At 41.3% G+C, this 22,424-nt stretch overlaps 1 protein-coding gene across 1 annotated transcript in view; it reads right to left on the bottom strand.

Annotated features, from left to right (window-relative positions):
* The window catches only part of FSHR (follicle stimulating hormone receptor), a gene marked incomplete at both ends in the record, with an annotated part of 76,842 nt that extends 54,859 nt beyond the window's left edge, over positions 1 to 21,983 (bottom strand). The window contains one exon of the mRNA XM_080615005.1: positions 21,799 to 21,983. Within this exon, the coding sequence (XP_080471131.1) occupies positions 21,799 to 21,983 (185 nt within the window). The remainder of the gene's footprint in view (positions 1 to 21,798) is intronic.
* Between the last annotated feature and the right edge of the window lie 441 nt (positions 21,984 to 22,424).

The following is a 22,424-nucleotide window of genomic DNA, read 5'->3' as shown; positions in this document are numbered from 1 at the left end:
AAGGAAAAGATTAGGCGATGTACATTTTATCTTGTACATTTTATGGAAAAGACAGAAACCAAAGATGAACTCCTGAGATTTAGGCTGTACTGGGCCTGGCTAGGAGTGAGCTAATTTTCTTCATGGCATGACTAAAACCCTACTGATAACACACTAATCTTCTAGCTTTTGCTGAACAGGGTTTGCACAGCATCAAGGCCACCCTTTGCCCTCTTCAGTGGGGGTGGGAGGTGGGCTATAGGCATGGGGCACACAACCAGGCAGGTGACCCAAACTCACCAGGGAGATATTCCATACCATATAATGTCATGCTCAGCAGTACAAGGAAAAAACATTCTTCTATGCAACAGAAAAATGCAGGGTAAAGCTGGGAGGGTGCACATCCTCCTTTCAGGTATGCTACTTGGGAATCTTTTCAGGTCTGGGAGTGATGTAAGGGGCATCTCAGAACGAAAATACTTTTGATTTGTGTGCTATTAAACAAAGCAATGTACAGGCAAAGTAAATACAATTAGAACTGTGATGATAAAGTTATTAGTGATGCTCATCTGCTTACGGGTCTGAATCTCAAAAGCAATATGTGCAGTAGCTCATGAAAAATCACTCCTTAATCTTCACCAGTGGCCTTCCTTAAAAATCAATTTCCTTTTCTTTTTTGAATTAGAATAAAAGGATAATGAATAGTACTGATAGCATTCCTATTCTAAATTTAGTGAATACTTGCTTGGCGTAATAATCCCACCCAGCCACAAAAAACTGTTTCACTTGCAGAGCGCCTACAAGACCACAACATGGATAACAAAATGCCCATTTCCCCAGCAGAGCTGTGATGTTGCTCACACAGGCACACAATAAAGTTGCTGTGGGATTTGTTTTCCCCCAGGACCTTGCTTAGGTCAGCTTAATAAGTTGCACACTGTGCCCCGCAGAAGCTAGCAGCTGATAAGGAGAGATAAGGCAGGACAGAAAATTGTTATGAGGAAAAGAAAAGCATCTAAAAGATTGCAAGAATGGTCAAGCCACAGGCTCCTAAAGCTTACTCTCCATCCTCCCGCCTTAGTTTTCCAAAACCATTGTATGTTTAGTCTCAGCCCTGATATTCTTTTCATTTCTGGACAAAGCATACACTGTCCTCAGCAACACTGTACACCCCCCGACGACGCTGCAGATAGCTTCCTTCTGAGGGCACACGTGCCAGCAGTTAAAAATAAATCTTCGAGATGCTTTTAAATATCTCTCCTTGAATAGGGTGGGAAGAAATTCTTCTCTGTGAGGTTGGTGAGGCCCTGGCACAGGTTGCCCAGAGAAGCTGTGGCTGCCCCATCTCTGGCAGTGTTCAAGGCCAGGTTGGACGGGGCTTGGAGCAACCTGGTCTAGTGGAAGGTGTCCCTGCCTGTGGCAGGGGGTTGGAACTGGATGAGCTTTAAGGTCCCTTCTAACCCAAACCAGTCTGGGATTTTATGAATCTGGAGATGGGACATTTAAAAAGAAACAACCAATCAGTAAGATGGAGGAAAAAAAAAGAAAAAAAAAAGACAGCAAAATTCCCAGTTAGAAAAAGAGATACAGCAGCAGGACTTCTACTCGACCTCAGACGTTTAATGGTCTACACTTAATGCAATTATTTCACTGTACTTGGGTTGCTTTACACCAAGATAAAGCTGGAAAGAAACAGAGTTGTCACTATTCATACCAGTTATCTGTGTCATTTCTGCTGACGACTAAGGTGCAAGTAGCAGTAACTCACAAGATAGGTAACAAACCCAAATGACACTTTCCCTGAGCAAAGAAATGTCGTCTTGGCAGGAAGGACCTCCTACTTTCTTTAAACTTGCCCAGGGCTTGAGGAAAGCCTGAGTTCTGGACTCCTCTACAGTACACACATGGAGAAAAAAGGTTTGGCACCAAGTAACAAGTCCTCTTTGGGCGTACGAGCAGAATCACAGTTACTGTGCTTGCATGTGGGAAGCGCTTAACTGCAAGGAATGAGTTACCCATAAAAAAGGCCAGCAGTAAGCTTGAGAGCACTGTTAAATTGCTTTTATTAATGTCAAAGGCATGCTGTGAAGAGTGTTTTGTGTAAGATAAATAACACAAGTGAATGAAATTATCCCATCTTGGTTACTGAGAGGCAGAAAATAGTGGCTGCTTTATTTTTACAAATGGCTATACTTTTATTAGTATTGACTATCCTGTAAGACACTGAACTACTTTTAGAAGAGCACATCCTCACTTCTCACAGCTTACTCACATGGGCCTCTGAATAATGTACAGCATGTAACGAATGTGCAAATTCCTTAATATCTGACCTTGATATCTGTAACTGTATTTATGGTGAGGAGCCATTAAAAATTCATTCACTCTGAGCACACTCTCCATGTGGCATCTATTTATAGTAGTATCTCTGCATACTTTCTAACAAAGGGAGCATTGTGCAAGTGCTGATATTTTGTTCTTGTTCAGAAAGTGTTTTACTTCGTGTTCTTTCTCGTGGGCAACTTGTCAAGGCAAACAGGGTTATAGAAAATGTCCACAGTCCAATCAGATGGGGAGCTTTTTAAGTATTGTCTTCAAAACTTTCTTCCCCTCTTTTGATTCAGAATAAGAATAGCCTGCTGCCCACACATAGTCAGTCACACTATTTTCCTGTCCCAAGAGTGTGTCAAAAACTATCTTATTCCACAGCAGGGAGAGAACCTTCATCGGCTGAGGTCACAGCAGTAAGGTGACAAGTGTTCTTTGTGTGTAGTGTTTCTACCTCTAAGACCTCGAGGCTTTCTATGTTGGCAGGTGTTCCACACGGGATGCTATTTTTACTGACTGAGACACATTGTCCAGGGACAAAATTCCTCAAGTTCTGGGTTGGACGCCATAGTGAAGGTAAAAGAGAGAGGTTTTCTGCAAAATGTCTTGCTGAACCATTGTTGCTTAGCAGAACACCAAATAACTTACCTCTGTTACCTTATCTTGTTTGACAACTTAATTAGAAAGAGCAAGTGTGCTTTTTACCTTCTTTCTCATCCATATCCTCACAGGCACTATACCTATATTGCTTAATGGGACACAGCTGAAATATCACAGAATATTAATAAAATAAAAACAAAGATGCTCACTGTTACATTCTCTAATTAGCACACACAGCCTGATAAGTAACAAGGTCCCCACCAAGTATTTGGATTAATTTGGGTACATCCAAAGGCTTGTTTGAAGTCCCAATAATCTCTCTGATACTCCTCAATTCCAGAGCCAGAAACCATTTAAGGAATAGCACTTGCAGGCTTGATTGTATTCTTTTTTCCTCTGGATCTGAGTATGAGCTTTGTAAAAGTAAATGTTCTCTCTGCTCTCTAATACGTACTGTATTTTCAAAAGAGCTGTGTGAGTGCCAAACACAGCTAACTCAATTGGAAGTCCTAGGGAAACAGCATCTCCCAAAGGAGGGGTCCTGGATGCAAACAGGATGTACTCTGCTGTTCTCAGGGCACCAGCTAGACTTGTGCTGCCATAACTGTACTGAAATATGCTGGGCCAGTGCCATATGCTTCCACTTCTCTCCCACTGTGGCAAGTGCAGTATTTCCTTCTTTATATGTCCTGAAGTGCACATTTAAATTGTAAATACTTATGTTTTGAAATAACACTAAAAGTGACAAAGGTGAAAACCTCCCACTTTTTGTTATTCTAGCACCATGCAAAGAAGCAAAACCTCCTGTTCGTTGCCTCTGGTCATGCCTTCCTTTAACCTGAATGTCTCTGCTATCTATTTCCAAGGTGACAGAAGCTGGCTCCTGGAATTGCTGCTGCCTGTGCAAGAGGATGAATCACACAGCACACAGAATGGGAGCACCCACAAGATTTAACATGGGCAACAGGCTCCTGCATGTGTAAGAGAGCTCATAGTCCTTGGATTGTAATGCACGTTGCTCATTTTATTCAAGTCCTGTAAATATTCCCATTTACTGCCATTGCTCACCACACATTCCCACATCACTGGTGCTCTTCCTAGCAGCACAGTTTCCTTGTCAAGAACTTCTCTCAGCTCAATCAGTGACTGCTGAGGGAAGCACTCACAGGGATATGAATTGCAGGAGGACGGACTCTTTCAATTTCATCCTGCACGCTCCTGAGAGCATCTCTTTTATCTCACAGACTTTCTCTGTTATTGAGATCTCTTCTCCATAACCATCACCAATTTGATAGAAGGGAAACAATAGAGCAAGAAATCCTCACTACTTCTCCTTGTACTGAAAAATGTATTTAATTATGTTTTCCTATTATTTTAGCAAGAATTAGGTTGGCACTGCCATTGCTGAATTTATCTATCTACCTTTCACTGGCCATGGATTTACCTTCACATGTTAAAATGATGTTCCTGGATAAATATAGCTTGGCAGTTAGTGTACCAATATCTGTAAAAATACTAACCATACAATTTCCTTTAAGATTGACAGGTCTCTTCCCAGTAACACACAGGGCAAAGCTTGTACTGGTGTCAAGCATGGATCTTTAATGAATTCGAAAGTGAGTGTTGTTTCAGAAAGATGCCAGCTCGACCGCACTGGCACCTGAAACACTATGTTCAGAATAATGATGTGCTTAGTGCTTTCACCTTCAGAGTGCTTCTAGCACATGAACCCTCTATGGAGCGCTTAAAAATAATAAACATACATGGTCTTCTTAAAAAGGGTGATAAGACAGTGAGATAGTGATGGGGGAAACTTGACCTGCTTGTGGCACAGGTGAAGGCTACGAAAGACTCCTGAGAAAATGCTTAGCAGTTATGCCTTTCCAACCCTAACTATTCTATGACTCTATACCTGGGAAAATATATCATTGCAACACCGAACATCAGTGGATTAAACCTAGAGCTTTGCCCCCTTCTTACACACTCTGCCATCAGCCCTCTAAATGACTGTTATAGGTATCTTCTTGTGTAAAATTAGATAAAACCTGACTGGAAGAAACAAGGATAGAAGTAACAGCATTCTGAGTAAAAGGAGGTCACGAATGCCATCCCAAGGAGACCTGCATAGGGCCTACGCCTACATAAGTCATAAGCGATCTGGAAGGGGAGCAAGGTGACAAACATGTATGATGGCCAGGGTAGTAAGACAAGAGCTGGGTGAGAAGATTTGCAAAGGAGGAGTTAACAGAGCACATAGCTCAACAATGCAACTCCTTGCTACAGGACACTGTGGATACTGAAGAAGAAATGGATAAACACATGAAAAGAAAGTACATGAAGAGGACTGACTACCAAGGTATCACTCTACTCAAGAGATCCCTGAGCCAGACAGCTGGAAAGGTACACAAATCTGCTGATAAACACATCAGAGGAGCCAAAAACGTGCATAGCAGCCAGCTTGGGACAGCTCTGCCAAAACAGGGAGACATACCCAGACCAGCACAAGCAAACACCACCTATTCAGGCACTGTTTGAAACAGGAGATCTCTGTCTAGGTTGAAGTGTTGACGTGTTCTTCAATATTTGCAAGTTTTTGTACAGTGCAGAAGAAGGGGCTGCTGCTTAGGTTAAAACAATTCAAGAATTAGTCCCCTCCATTTGCTAGAAGATCAAAGGGTAAAACTGAATCAGGGGTGCAGTTTTCAGTGCCACATTCAGACTCCTATTTGAATTGGCTCCACAAGACATACCCAAAAATAAGTGTGACAAGAAGGCTTCACATTCTTTTAATATTTTTATTATTAAAGAATGATTTCAGCTCTCCCCAAATTCTTTTGCTAATTGCCCTGGGATGCTAGAGGCCTACAAAATGTCCCTGAGAGGGTGGGCAAGAGCTTTATCAGCTCGTCTGTTACAAAAACTTAGAGGTGAGGACAGAGACAGCTAGATTCAAAGCAAACAAGAGGATCTGGCTCTTTGGCAGAGCACATGCACTGCCACAACTCCTTCATGCAGCTTGCCTGGGTGCAGAAAGCTGATGCGGGCTCACAGGCAGACTGTACAAGCAATTTGAGAAGAGAGAAATTAGAGTTACTAAAATATACTAAACAAGTATCTCATGCAATTCCCTGGCTGGAATTAGTGGGAGGCTAGAGCAATATTGTGGTAATACATCTAAAACGATTGCCCTGTTCTTACTCAAACCTTAGCAGCTATTAAGAATCCCCCTTGTACACAGGGCGCTTGATCTGCCTTACCATAGCCAGAGCATATACTGCAGGAGGAGAGCAGGCAAAGGCGGGGCTCCTTTCCTACAGAGGAAGAACTGATCATCATCTGCCTGAGCTGGGCTATACTCCTGCCTGGAGGCAAGGGAGAGGATTGTAGAAAGGGGGTCTAGCATGCCCTTGGCTGGTGCTCGTAGGTCAAATTTGAGCTGCTAACCACTAACAGAATATCTCAATCAACCTCTGGGGCAAGACTGTATCATAAACAAGCTGAGGTGCTTCACTTTCTTACCGCATCTGAACAGCTATGGTTTTGCTTCAATACTGGTTGTAGCAAGTATGCAACCAATCCTCTACCTGTGGCTCTCAAGTCAAAACAAAGATATCTTCCTACTGCAGTACATAAGGCATTTCTAACCTACAAAGAAATAGTCAGTAATACTGACTCCACCTTTCTGTGTCCATACTGATTCTGAAGTAAAGCATAACATTTTTAAAAGCAGACTAAGGCTTTGGAGGCCTTGTGCCTGTTTTCTTTATGATGTATCTAGGCTTATGTTTTGTCTGATTAATTCTAGCTGATAGAAGAAATCACAGGCTTTAGACTATGAGGATGACCACACAGACCTGCAGATAAATTAGGAACAGACTATGAGGTTTTATAGAATGGAAAGAATATATTACATCAGCAAATGCCAAGAGATGTAGTAGACACAATATGCAGTCCCTGCACAATCAAGACACCCAAAGAGCTTTAACCACCTGAAGAATTTGAAGGCTGAAGATTTGAACAACTATGTTATCTAAGGGAGAGAAGGCTACAATACTATTACCAGCAAAATGCACCAACAGTAAATAAGTATCATTAAGTCACTAAATGCTGATCTTTGGCCAGAGACTCAAATCTAGCTTGGTGCTAAATGGTGCCTAGCTCCTTAAGGCTTATTTTTTAATCTGGTTTTAATAGAATTTGATTTCTCTAGATCTGAACAAATGTATTTATTTTAGGGTATTATCCCTCAGCCCTTAGAGAAACCTGTGCTTCCCAGGAAGAAGTAGGAAAGGATTTCCTTTGCTGGACATTTATTTGGGAACATTAATGCTAGACATCCATGCTGGACATAAAAACAGTAAGTCCTGTTAACTCCGGAATGGCAAGATGAGTGCGTTCAAGCAAAGACTTGGATTTCTTTTCTAGCATAAAGATAGTGCTTTGATTTAAGACACTAGAGAACAGTACACAGTGGGCCACCATCTGAGCAAAACCTGCATGAACATGAGCCAGGTAAACTTTCCTAAGCTTACTTCATATACCAGAAAAGAGTATCTAGACCCCCTGCTCACACTGGAGGTGTGAAATTAAATGTCTTTTTTCTTGGAGAGAAACAGAGGGTAAAAATCCCCCAAAACACACAACAGAACTCTGCTTGAAAACAGAGTGAAAATAAATCAGCAATGAATGGATTAGCTTCACTTCATACTGGCCGGAGCAGCCAGCTCTGGAACAGCCAAGCACTCAAGCCTTGGGGTTTTTAAATTAGTTTTAATAAATAGAATCAATAGCTCAAATTATGAAGAAGAACAAAAGCACAGATCAAATCGATCAAGGCTGTAGCTTATCATTATAGGCCAAGGGGTGTCTTCTCTTGTCTGAATGAGATAAGGTGGCACAAGAATCCACTTGCAGCTTTTCAGTATCTCTCTCAGAACAGCTGTACACAGATTTGGATACAGAGCCTGAAAATGCTCCTGGTTATCCAAACACAAACACAGCCACCCTTTCCTTTTCAAAGAAATAATAGGGGAAAAGGGAAAAGGGAAAAGGGAAAAGGGAAAAGGAAAAAGGAAAAAGGAAAAAGGAAAAAGGAAAAAGGAAAAAGGAAAAAGGAAAAAGGAAAAAGGAAAAAGGAAAAAGGAAAAAGGAAAAAGGAAAAAGGAAAAAGGAAAAAGGAAAAAATCCTTTGTCCTGAAGATGAATGCAGGAATTTACAGAGATGACAGAACCAAACAGACGAACAAGCATGAAGCATATATATATGGGATTTAATGCTCAGGTGCAGAGATTTTGTCAAATCACTGGAAAAGTGTCTTTCCACGTGTTAGGTCACCCAGGAGCAGAGCAGGAGTGTGCCAGCAGCAGGGTTCTCACTCTGCTCAGGGTGCCTTTGCCTTTTCTTTGCTAAGGAAAGAGCTGGTCTCCAGATGTGTCCCAGCAGTGTAAGGGTACAGCAGACAGACATGCCTGCTACACGACACACCACCTAAAAGGGTAGAAGAAAACGGACAATTCTACACGCCTCCTTATTCTGGGCAACAGGGAGGTGACCCTACTTTGTTTAAGATTGTTTTGAATAATAGTGGGCCCCTCCAATAATGAAACCTAGGAAAAGCATATTGCGGCTCCAAACAGCTTTTCAAGTCTCTGTTGAAACCCTGGTCACCAGCCCTGTGTCTGTAATGAGAGGGCTTGTCCTGGTCATCATTGGGACATCACCATGAGCTCCCCTTTCATTGCAGGGGTTTGATCCCAAATACCCTGAGCACCAGCTCTGGAGCACAGGTGCTGTACAAGAAACTAATGCACTTTAAAAACCTTTCCCTCCACTCCTTCCAATAAAACCTTCTTGTTAAAATTAAGCCAAGAACAAACTACCAGCCCTGAATTTATTTAATCAAATACAGTACAATTGAGGAGGTTCTGGCACACCAAAGCACACCCTAGAAACAATGCATGGTGTTGATAACCTTTGCTAACTCACATTCATCCTCAGTTGGAAAAGCTAGCATCAGTTACATGGGCTTTGCACCCACATATAGCACATAAGAGTCTTTTTCAGTGTTGTGGTGGAAGTATAGATAAACAGCAAAAGAAGAGTAACAATCTTATAATAATAGACTATGTGACAGATGTACCACTGAAAGCCATTCACATGCTCCAGTGATGAGCATGGTTCAAAGCCTATCTGGAACAGCCTTCCACCTTGCTAATAAATATTCAGAGACGTTTTAATCTTCAAGGGCATAATACCAAGCATATGACAGAAAATTCAGGGTAGATCCGGAAGTGGGGTTTATTACATTTTAATCGGAAGTAGATTTTAGAATATTTTATAGCAAGCAGCCCCTTTGCCAGAACACACAGAACTTTCTTGGCCAAAGTACTCTACAGTTAACTGCAAGTCCAACAAAATAAACAGAATACCAATTATGATTCAAGTGCAGTGTAAGTTATTTTCCATTCAGCGAGGAAGAATTGATTTTCCCAGCGGTGTCACTTACCCTGTAATGATTACGGCACGTAAGACAACTTAAGGAAATGATGGAAAAACAAATTAGATGGGCTGCAGATCATTGGCTTATCTTGACTGCTCACCTTGAAGAGAGAGTTAGGGAAACATAATATACAGTACTGCATGTCAGGGTTCTTGAAACCTCTGCTCTCCTTCCGCTTCCTTGATATTTCATATTAAAATTTCAAAACAGAAATAAACATTTCCAGCAGGGATAAAGCATGAAGCAGCACAACTTGCCAGTCAAAGGACATTTGCTTAATTAAAACCAATGATAACTTGCTGTGACAGAAGATAATTACAGGGGTATAAATTGTATAAGAACTTGGCTTTGTCAAATGCTCTCATTTTATATACATATCTATTCATGACTCATATGAGAAAAACGTTCCCATGGCTCCTTAGCTTTTGTCAATTGACAGTGTTGATGACCAACTGCTAAAGCAATGCAGTGAAAGACTATGACACAATTTAATGGAAATCAATAGGAATTCTTCCAATGATTTCTCAACATGTATTGGACAGACCCTTTATTGCATGCATAAGCCTGAATAATGGGATGAGAGGTTAACCAAGCAGCGACGCAATGATAATCTCTCTATGCACAGATGGAATCGTCCCGATTAGAGTTTGCAACAAAAAAATGAGTCGGCCTTACATTCTCCTCTGGTGACATCCACAATCAGCGAATGTACTATGCATTAAGTGCTGCAGGTCTTATCTAGCTGATAGAATTCACTGCAAGAGGCTTAGTTAACCATGTTTAGTTTTGCTTTAGAGCCAGCAAAAATGACAGTCAGCATCACCACTGAACCTGAAATGTCACTGCAAAGATTCACACATACCCTTCCAGAATCATTATGTTTTCCCTTTGCTATATTTCAAAGGTCTGCATCATTACTTTACATTACTTTAATTGCAGCTTCCTTGCAGAATCCCTTAACTTTTTGCTTTGTTTCAAGTGGTAAAAGGTCTCTTCAGTTTTAAAGATTAGCTGGCCTTGCAAAAAAATGAGAGGGTGCATGAATTGGAGCTGATTACTTTGCTGAGAAAGTGTGCCACTCATTTATGCCCCTTGACCTGCTGGGCTAGATATAGTGCTTGTTATTCAGCCCTTTTGATTAACTCATTTCACTAGCCAATCCCTTTTTTTCTTTTCTTTTAATGTAACACCCCTATCTACTCCTGCAAATAGATTCTTCAAGGAGCAAGCATTCTCTCTCAATTTCTCAGATTAAGGCACACTTTTGGCAATGAGAAAATGAACATTTGCTCTGAGTTTGACAGTTTGTAAAGGATATTTATTTCCTAGGGCTTTGTTTGTAAGTCTGCAGTCTTTAAAAGATTATTTTATGCTGCCTTTGGCAAAAGTTGCAGGTTTGATAAGTGCTACTGTTGTTCCTGTTCACAAAAACAACATTTAGTGCTCATTTACTTGAGTTAGAAAAGAGAAAGAACATGCAATGAAAGTACAGAAAGCCACAACCAACATATTGTCTGCCTTTGTGTATGCTTTTTGATTTTCCTACCTGCTTCACTTTAGTGTAATCCCCTGAAACACGCAGATGTTTCAGCCGATTATCCCTTTATCTGGCAGAAGTAACCTCTCACATAGTGACTATTGCTATTTCAGCATTGAGATAACGGGGAACAGTTAGTGATTGGTTTGATACCATTTTTCGCAGGAAATATTTTCCATCATCACCTCTTCAATAAGATAAACAAGAGGGAAGAACATTCAGATGACCACGCAAGCCAAGCGTAACTTGGAAGCTTGCTGTCAGGCAGGTTAGTGGAAGAAGAATGGTCATTGGGTTCTGTTACAATAGCTGCTGAAATACAGATACTGATCTTGGAAAACCACTTTCCAACTGAGGGAACTCAATGCTATGGAAACTCCTACGCTGATGCTATACTTGATGGTGAAAGTGAAATTTAGACCTCCATATAGTTTAGGTGCACCATTTTCCTTCTTTGGAGCATTCTAACAAAAGCAGTTGACATCATATTGAACATTAAGGCTTCTGGCACTTGTGGGCTTCTATGATTGACAGCCAACATGAACCAGTTGAGTTCAGGCTAATAAAACCCTGTGTATTCCTATGCAACATAAGCTGACACCCAAAGCTGTTGTTCATAAAAGACGGATACAAGCATAAGGTGCTTTACAGATATATCTGAACTTCTTTACATGATGGACATTGAACAGACGTACTTTAGCTGGCAAGTCAGGCACTGCTAATAAAAATAGCAACCTGCCATCCTTCCAAAGCAGTGGTTAACAACGAGCTTTCTGGGGAATGCAGAAAATCTTCAAGCAGATGCAAGCAGGAACTTCTGAAGCACCCCCTGCTTCATTCCTTATTTTAGCTGATAACCACCACTATGTGCATCTAGCCCTAAGGACAGTAAACATGAATCTACACTTAGAACCAAGGCTACCACTTGGCAGTCTGACACAGAGGGGGGAAACAATAATAAAGTCTTTCAAAGCCTTGAACAAAGAGCCAAAGAATCTCCCTGGTTTATAGTGCTGCTGGCGTGTTTCTTCCAGACAGCATTCCCACCTCTGATGGACAAACAAAATGCCAAAGCCCTAGCTGGTGCTGGTCCACAGCTCTGAAGCTACAAGGTTACTCCCACCATACCAGGGCATCAGTAAATCCAAGGGCAAGCACCCCGCGATGGGCATTTCATGGAGACACATGCCTCTGTGTCCAGCCCATGTGGTGCTCCTGTAAAGCCCTGGATGGATGTGCTCCAACTTCTAGGTTGAAGTGCTCTAAAACAAATCCAATTTTTGGGGTGTGGGCCCATGCAGTACACTCAACCACACTGATATAATGCAGCCATAACATGTATGGAAATGAAGGAAAGCCAAAGCAATATTGTTCATTGCATGAATACTGGATATATATACATATGAATACTACATGAATACTGTATATATGTACACATATATAAAATATATATTATTATACATATATGTATATGTGCATATATACATCTCTATCAAATAACCCTATAGATGCATTGTTCTTGTATTTATGAAGGGCCCTAGCTAAGGATGCACATACAGATAGTAGTTAAACACCGGAAGGGATGAAGACCTTCCAATTAGTGCTCCATAGGCAGCCCTACTGACCCTAACAGAGCCAAGAGCTGTAACTGAAATGCCCACAAAAATCTCCACTTTAGCTGTCCTTAAATCACTGACTGTAACACTACTGTGAAAGGCTGCTCTTCTAACACAGTGACAGAAATGGATACAAGTATGAAGAAAGTGGAAAAGATAATGATGCAGAGGTACCATGTCAGTAAAAAACATTTGAAGGAAAAACTCCTGAAACTGTATATATGCATCACTTGAACATTCAAATACAGTAAAGCTATGACTTTGTACTGCCTTATATAGAAGACGCAAAGCAGCAGGCCTGTATTTCATGCCACTGGGCATAAAGCCTTCATCTGATGAGGAATAGTTATTAGAAAGGAATATTAATGTGCAAAAGGTATTTTTTTTCTTTTTGAACAAGGAAATATATTGTCATAGGAGTACAGTCTGATGAATACGGTCCTGAAGGGGCTAAAGTCCCAACTATGAGCACTGATTTGTTAGCCCATGCTCTTGGGAAATCACTTGTCCTTTACAATCTATAGCTTTGCTGTTTCTACAGTGGATAAAATTATGGTTACATATTTACCAGGAATGTTGTGAAATCTGCTAATACTTATGGAAAACTTTGTTAGCCCTAAGAAAATCCTGTAATTTCCATATGGCCCATTACAACACTTAAAATTTCTGCTAATAATTTCAACTAACTTTAAGCAGTTGGTTACCTATTGCATTTGTACTTTCAGCACCCATTTTATTTTTCTCTAAAGTGGTTTCCTGTCTATCACAATAGCACTAAGTCCTGAGTCTGCAAATACATACAGATTGGTAGTTTCACACCTGCAGTTCGTCCCACTGGAAGGCAAAGGAGCTGCTTGGGCAAGCAATTAGGATGTGTATGGATGCTTGCGGAATCAAACCGTAGATTTTCTTGTAGGGTAGTCCCTCACAGGGGCCACTAGTGCTGATTTCAAAGGCCTGAAGAATGAGGTCTGGGCTTCATCTGCCATGGCAACAATATACTGCAGATAGAAAATTACAGCTCCTGGGATTCAATACAGTGAGTATTTCCCCAAACCAGTAATTCCTTCTAGAGGAAGTAGTTCTGCCAGGGCATTTCTTACTTTGCTGTCATTTTCTGACACGGTCTGTATGTCTTTTATGACTCTCTATTTGCCAAAAGAAGAAATGCAAAAAATTCCATAGCAGCTTTGCTGGCCAAAGAAAACCTCAGGGACAAGGCAGGTTTTTTAGCATCAACCTAATGTCTTCCCATAGCAGGGCAGTTTACAGCCCCTCTTCTTGTGTCTTGCTTACTCAGAAATTTCTGTATATCTATAAATATTCCTGCTGAGAGACTGGACTCCAACGAAAGACTCTTCAGAACTGAGCACTTCCCAGTAGCTGGCAAGAAGGAAAAAATGGATTTGTCTGACTTGTGCTTCCTTTTTGCAGCTATGGAGAGACTGGAGATGCTAGAGACAGCAGCACAGGCAGTGCTTCCACTGCTGGAGACAGATTTGCTTTGTGAACTCCGTGAGTGTCTGTGGCTTTCACGGACAAGAGTGCTTCCCACTGAATAGGATGCCCTTTGGCAAAGGCTCATTCCTTGAAAACACTTAATGGGCTACTAAATGCAATAGACTAATATATTTATATCATGTGATGGTACAAGTAAAAACCAAAAAGAAATCAAAGCTTACCCTGAAGTTAGCACTGAAATCCAAACCTCCCAAAGCCAAGGGTGTTACACCAGGGATCATTTCTAAGCATGAGGCATAGCACAGAATGGAAAACCATTAAAAGGCTTTCAGAATGTGTATAAAAAAAATCCTTCATAATGCTTAGCCTGCCCATGTGACAAACTTTTTCAGTACAGAAAACCAACCCTGTATAACCACATATTCCTTCTTCTCATCTCATGCTCCTGGCTTGCGGAAAAAGAGACAGTCCTTCCCTCCATTGCACTCTCTCACAACTGAGACTTGTCAGTTTTACCAGTTATAGCAACACATCACAGAATGATTTGGGTTGGAAGAGACCTTAGAGTTCACCCAGTTCCAAGCCCTTGCCATTCGCAGGGACACCTTCCACTAGACCAGGTTGCTCCAAGCCCCGTCCAACCTGGCCTTGAACACTGCCAGAGATGGGGCAGCCACAGCTTCACTGGGTGACCTGTGGCAGGGCCTCACCACCCTCACAGGGAAGAATTTCTTCCTAATGTCTTAACTAAATCTCCCCTCTGCCAGTTTAAAGCCATTCCTCCTTGCCCTATCACTACAGGCCCTTGTCAAAAGCCCTCCTCCAGATTTCTTGTCAGTCCCTTTTAGGTATTGGAAGACTGTTAAAAGGTCTATAATATATGCTACTGTTTTTGATTCTCATCTTCTTTGTCTGGAATCAAAGTGGTGGAGGAAGACATTAAACACACAGACACCCCATGCTCATGTACATATGCTACTCCTCTCGCTTCTTTGGGAAGGATCTGGTTTTGAGGTAAGGGTGAGGAGTGGTTGTTTTATGAGTATCCCACTGCATTCCACAGTTTTATAGTCAGCACATAAATACAGGAGAGCAGAAACTCTCCTGAGAGAACAAGTACCCCTTTATTTTCTGGTCTTCACACAATCAATCCAGTTCTTCATTGCACACTACTATTTCAAATTAAAAAAAAAAATCCATTGACCATCATTTGAAAGCATATTCCCTCCTTGCTCCCCTCTCAAAGGGAAAAAAAGAGATGAATCAAACATTGAAAACTTGGAAGTTTTCTCCACTGCATGTTTATGCACGAGGTGGTTTTGGAAAGCAACTGAACATTCACAGATTTCTTACAAATAAGTATTTATGAATTAATTCCGATTAACAGGCTGTATTTGGCCAAGGACTCGTATCATAAAGTACATCCCCATGAGTGCTAGGGGAAACTTTCTGGGATGATTACCACAGCAATGTTTCACAGGCATTCAAAAAAATGGGATTTCTAGGCAAATACACTAAATACTGATTAATAACCACATTCTAGAGTAGATAAGAGAGCAGAGGTGAAATCTTCAGCCCACAGCTCACCCAGTGGGAATATATTTAGAATGGAGGCTGCCCTATCTACAGCAAGTTCTGACTACATTACAGTCAAGGTTACAACATTATTTAGCTAGTCCAGGCAAAGACAGAAGCTCAGGAAGTTCAATATAGTTATGAAAAACAAAGACTGGTTCATCTGAGTTAGGTTGAAGGCTGTTTTCTTCTCCCTCTGCATACACCAGCAGTCTGTAAATTCTCCCCTAGCTACCCAGGAGCAAATGCGTCTGAGTGGCTTGATAAGGTAATAGGAGATAAGAAGCATCCATGCCTTCCAGGCTGAGTAAGCTCCCAAAACACCTATGTATATTTGGAGCAAAACATAAAGCAAACAAATCACAAGCTTTCCGGATGCTAGAGCCCCAAAAATCAAGAAACTGCACCTGAGTAAACAGGTACCTTGTTACAGTGTACGCAAGACAATTGGAAGAAATCATTTTCTGTACTCTTATATGAAGCCCAGGCTTGACTCTGACCTATAATTTGAAATATGCTTCATTTTAATGACTTAACTTTCACTGCTAATAAGAGCAGTCCAATCAAACTACAGGCAAAGAGTGTGAAATAATTTACAGGTTTTGTCTGAAAAGGTCAAGGTCTTCAACAAAGAAAAGTGACTTTTGCTATGAAAGTGCTTGTTCCTTGCTGTGTAAAACTAACAGACTGCTAGGAAAAATAATACCTGTCTTTTGTGCCCAAAGTATCTTGTTTACCAAATACACACATTAATTACCAATCAGCTGCTGCCAAAACCAACAGCACATGGCTTGCGGAGGTCCCCATTGCCAGCCAGTGATAGTGAACTTTGTTCTTTCCACTGAAGTTAATGAAGCTATGACAATTTAAATTAGCTGTGAACCTACCCCAATTATCTTTTAGCTCTCCTGCACAAGGACACTTGGGAAAGTTAAGCAGAACTAACTAAAATGCCAGCAAGTGAGAGGTGAGTGAGCATGTTGAACTTTGCATGGCTTTCTTTCACTCCTCAGTTGTGTGTCTACCAGGTTTGTTTGCTTTTCTTCAGTAGATAAATCAGTTTGGCTTTGCAGAACTCCCTCCTGCATACAAACTGCTGGCAGTTACAGTAGCTATCCCCTTCAGGATGCATATTCACTTGGCATCTCTCTTCTCTGCAACCGTTCTCTCTGTTCTTACGGCGCTCCTCCTCCACTCTCCTCTTTCCCCCTTAAGCTGTCCACAAACCCCGTATTTTCAGTGGCATGCCAGCCCAATGAGACCCCCCTGGCATCTGCAAAGGAAACCCTTGAGCTGCACAGCAGACTTTCTCCTGCTGGCTTACCAGGCAACACATTTTGTGTGTGATACTCCTCCAGAGGAATTCAATTTGGAGCTTTTAAAGACACCTTTCCTTTGATACCTCTTCTCCATTACACCTCAGAAACGTTGCTGGGAAGATCAAGTATTTGAGAAGCTTTTTATTTTTTTATTTACATTTAAGAGGCATGGCCTGGGTTTGGAGGGAGATAATAAGCTTTATTCTTCAGGACTGCAATGCTGATGTAACTTTGCTAAGGGCCAAATACAGAAAATGATTAACTCAAATTCCCAAGCTGTCATTTATAAAGCTCAGTGAGGAGCTGAAGGCGTATTCAGATACAGGGATAATGGATGAGTTGTCTTGCCTTGGTGGATCTTACAGTACAGCTGCCTGTACCCTGCTGTCAGATACACCCCTCCCCCCCTTTTCTGCATCTCCCTCTGTATAAATGCCCTGAGCTCCCTATGGAAAGGATGGGAAAGCAACTCAGCAAAGCTGAGACAGAAACACATAAGCACTTTAACTCTCTCAAACTCATGAAAGAACCCTTGAAAACTTTTCCCTAGAGCTCTGGCTGTGCTCTGCTCTCTCAGCTAGCAATAATCACCTTTGAGTATCAGTAGGATTCCCAGAGCCAAAGTGACTTGGCTTCCCTAGGTGAGATGAGAGATGAAGCTAATACACTTTAATATTAGAAAAGAGAAGGTAACAAAGTCTGAAATACAGAAGCTGTAGTAGGGGGAGTAAATGGAGCTAGGAAATCATCCATACTGTTGAAGAGTTTAGCATGGTATACCATTCAGAGCAGAGGAAATCAACTGCTACATGACAACGATGAATTCATGATTCCTCAGATCTGTTTTGTGATAAGTGTCCTTTTTCGAGAATTAAAAGATATATCTCCATCCTACTTTGCAATGTCCCCTAGGCTTACCAATTCTCCATTTTAACCACATTTTAGTTTAAAACTACTTCTTCTTGTTCTTACTAGGGTTTTATCTCTTGCTGTGCCTCTATGCTAAACCTTGGTATTTACCAGCTCACATCTCATGAATAACATTACTGTCAAACTCTCCTAGTTTATAACTATATGAAACAAGATTTGAATGGGGAGACACCCAAGATGAAGACACGTTTGAGACAAGAAAATGTAACACCTACCAATGACTAGTTTCATCTCAAACACTGTCAAAAAACACTGATGATAATCTCATTCAATAGTCATGTTTTGATTCCTCGTAGGAACTGAAGCAAAAATATACCTAAAATGTCTAACAGAGAGGCTCTATTTTGGGATGTGGAGCTGACCAGCCCCAGGAACCTATTTTGTTTGGTAGCAGATACGTTGGGATATAACAGAAGGCCTCTGATTTCTCTCTGTGTGTGCGTGTCATACATCTTTCGTAGATAAATTAAGATGCAGCCATTTAAGTCAGGTGTGTGTGTTTATTGCCATATTATCACGAGTAAGCCAGCAGACAGTACTGCACTGCAGAGCAAATCCTGTTGTGTGCAGCGTATCTCCTTGTGTTGGAAAAAAGCTCCTGAAGCTTTGGAAAGTGGATTTTTTCTATAGAGATATGTACTTGGTAATTTACACTAGCTGAGGATCTGCCCTGCAGAGTTTGTTATACTTTAGTGTCACTTTTTTCCTTTCTTTTCGCTCTTATGCTCTGCTTATTTGTTTTTATCCTCCCAATGAAAATGGCAAAACCAGAATGCAGCATAAATGCTGGAACACTCCACAGATATACAGCCAGTGATCATACAACAACCTCCATAGCTTTCTACTTCAAAACATGAACTGATCATAAATTCAGGAAGAGAAGAATACAGCACTTACTGCAGAACTTTTTCTACCCTAACAGAAACAAAGCTGGTTTAAATACAAAAAAACCCCCCAAATAACAGCAACAACAAAAAAAGCTTTAGATGACATGTAGTATGTTTTCAGTATGTTCCACTGTGCTAATATTCTCATCCCCTTCTGGTAATACGTGGGTTTATTGATTAACTACATGATTAACCACCATAACACAGGGACTTGAAAGCTTTATGTGTCATCACTTTGTTAAGTTACTTTATCCTCTCCACACTGCATCTTTCTTAGATTAAGGTCAATCGACCAGCATAAACCCCTGAGCAAGAACTGTAACTGTTTGCAGGTTTCAATGTCATTTCACCTTTAAGTTTTAAAGCATTAAAAATGAATATATCTTAATTGCAGCTGTCAATAACAGTGTTGCAGCCACTGTTTCACATCATTTGCAGCTTCAGTTGCAAGCAAGCACATCTGACTCATTCAGTACATAACATGGAACTTGCTATTTCAAGGCAGCCACTGTTTAGTGCTCAGACATCTCCTCATCCTTGACTTGATAGCCTTAAAATAAACATCCTTGAGCAACTGTACAAAAACACCTATGCAGATAGCAAGTAAAAAACCTCGCTGTTTATAGTTTGCAGATGCCTGGGAGAAAACATGTTACATAACATACCTCTAAACTGCACTGACAATGGCTAAACTGGCTACCGAATCCACAGAATGGTTTTTAAAATACAAAACACCACACAGAATCATAGAATCAACAGGCGTAGGCCTTGCTTATTTTAGCTGCAGTTTCCTTTTATATAGCACCTTGACATATGGGTGCCAAATGATGGACTGTCTCTGTCATTAATTGTTTCAGCTGTTTCAGTTGCTCCTTTCTAAAACTGGAACAACGATCCCTCTAAAGCCTCTAGCACACTAACACATTGAACAATTCCTTTCCATTAGCTGAGTCATGTATCCAAGTTTGCAAGCTTTCTTTGAGGAGCTTCCATTCTCAAGAGATATTTCTTGTGTTATCTCCATGGCATAAAAATGGTCAGGCCGACGGAACCAACTGGTCAACCTCTACATGCTGCTGCTGTTATATGGCAGCTAAGGAGGGCTAAACATCAAGGGAGTACAGTTTAGGAGCAGGAGAAAATTAGGGAAGTAATAGAGTTGAATGCAGTTTCTCTTTATAACAAATACAAGATGACCAAATTTGATTTTCAGATGCCTTTTTATCACAGGATGCTGATATTAGCATTTCTGTCACATAACTCTGCAGGAGCAGAAGCAGAATTGGACCAAGCTGCCTTATACTGTCCCTTTTCTTTGTCACATCACAGGTATAGTCTACCAACGGTTGCAGCTAGCTGCTGGGGAAAAGCTATTTCCCTGGAATACCAGAACAGTGATTTAATAGCTCTTCAGCTGATGTATCTGGCTTTAGTAGCACTAATATTTGGTATATTCAAAGCAACTCTACATAGTTTTCATAGACAAATTTTTAAGCTATGCCTAAATCTGTCCCAGGGCTCTATTGACTGAATGAGACCAGAGTTACCTCCTGAGGAACCAAAAGTTGGTGTGAGAAGAGAGTCAAGTAGAGAGGTTCCAACCCCAGTATATGCACAGTGCTGCCAGAAGAAATAATGTTTGCTGTTTTCAGTCATACTAACGTTCTAGTATGCCTGTTTCAGAGAATACACACTCACGCTCGAGGGACCCACAAATTAGCATCCTCCACAAACCCTCGAGAAGTTAACAATTAGGATCTGCTGTGAACAAATCCCAGTTTAGTAACAGGTGCTATTTGGCAATACAAAACTCTACTTCTTTGCAGAAATAATTATAAACTGCTTTTGCTTAATCCCTAGAAGGCAAACCGTAACTGTGTAATCTAAAGAAACAATCAAAGCAAAATTAAACCAAATTAGCAGTGTACGCCTGGAGCACGGTTTGCTCAGGATTTAGATGACCTGAACCACAGATGGATTATTTTCCCTCTAGTTGCGAGAATGATTTAAACTTTTACTGACCTTCTCTGGTTAACTCAGACAGTTTTCTCAAGTTTTCACTGCAGTCTACTTATTCAGCGAGCATAATAACTCTTCCTTGTGAAAGAAAGGAAACTTCTGCCCTAGGAACTGTGGGATAGTAACCACGGGTATATTGTGGTGTGCAACACTGGGATAGGGATATATTTCTCCAATTAGTGACATATCATTCTTTGTTGTATCCTCCCTCCAAACTTGCCACACAAAGGGTTTATCCACGACTACTCCTTTTGGTTTTGCTTTAGGTCATAATGATGTCAGGCAGCTGTGGGTGTAGGCAAGAGGGGATCTAATTTGCTTTTAAAAAATGAAAATGAAAACAGCCACTTGCACAGGTAAATACTTGCCACTGCGTAAGCTCTTTTGCTCGCCTGTGCTACTGACCCAGAAAACAGCTGTCATACAGTTATTACTTCATGTTACTTTATGCAAAACACAGAGAAGCTTTAAGATAGAAAAACCCTTCCTCAAGTAATGCAGGACAATATCTTTACATTGTTTACTCTCTCCAACTGCTCCTCTAATAGGGAAGGATAGCTCTCTGAGTGTTTATCAGAGTCCTTTCTGCAACGCCTTTGTGATTTCAGAAAGAAAACATTAAGCTGCTGCTTGGCAAACAAGCACAAATCTTTCAGAAAGCTCCTGAAGCACAAACGCAAATGCTCATCATCAAGTTGTTTGGGGCAGACAAGCTGCACTACACAAGCTGTAAAGAAAGCTTCGGCTTTATGTTTCAGATTACTGTCACAGCACCAAGAAAGCTTCCTTAAAATTTAGGCTGCACTTTGCATTCTAAGGTACCATATCTTTTCTTAACAGAGATCTTAAAGTGAGCACGGTTAGAGTAACAGAGAGGAGCTTCAAGATGTAATTTAGCAAGCAGCGGAGGAAGGGCTGTGCTTTACAAACAGCTGGCGCAAGTCTCCCGAGTGACTCCCTATGAACCTGACCCTTGGCTTGCCAAGCAGCAGTTTCTTGTCAGAGACAGTGCAAGGCTGCTATTCACAACCAGTCCCTCTTCCTACTTACAGTTCGGTGGTGTTGGCAGGGATGTCGCGGGGAACCTGGACCACTTTGCTCTCCTCACAAATGAAGACTGTTCCCACGCAATGGCAGGCATGGTGTTGGCATCCCGAGCAGCACACCAGGATAACCAGCAAGCAGGCAAGGACTGGAGACATCTCTGCCTTCACATCTGTGCCCGGCTCCTTCATTTCAAAAGGAGGAGTGCAGAGACCTCCCCCACCCATCTCCCCGAATGGAAGACCCGCCCAAGAGCTGGGACAAACCTTGTGGCCCTTGGGGGATGACTTCTCAGCAAGTTTCGGGTCATGGCCCCAGATCCTTCCTGACCTTACAGCAGAGATGGAGTTCAGCAATGCTGATTTTCCGAGAAGAGTATTTTATATTTAAAGCGGTGTTGAAATCACAGGCCCAGCTGAATTAAGGGTGCTTTTGATGCACTAGGTATCTGCACTGGGAAAAGCTGCTTCTTTCTCAGCTGTGCTACTTTGCATGCTTTATTTGGTAAGACCAAGGGACAACAGAGCATTTTTACTTTCTACAGCCCAGGCACTTTTGTCCCTGAAGGACAGGCACTATTTACGCTCCCCTTCATGGATCCAAGAGCCCCTCCTTTTGTGTTGCTCCTAGGC

The sequence above is a fragment of the Psittacula echo genome (genome assembly GCF_963264785.1).
Source record: "Psittacula echo genome assembly, chromosome: 4".
Classification (NCBI taxonomy): Eukaryota; Metazoa; Chordata; class Aves; order Psittaciformes; family Psittacidae; genus Psittacula; species Psittacula echo.
Note: the sequence above shows the minus strand (reverse complement) of the source record. Positions and strands in the feature narration are given on the sequence as shown.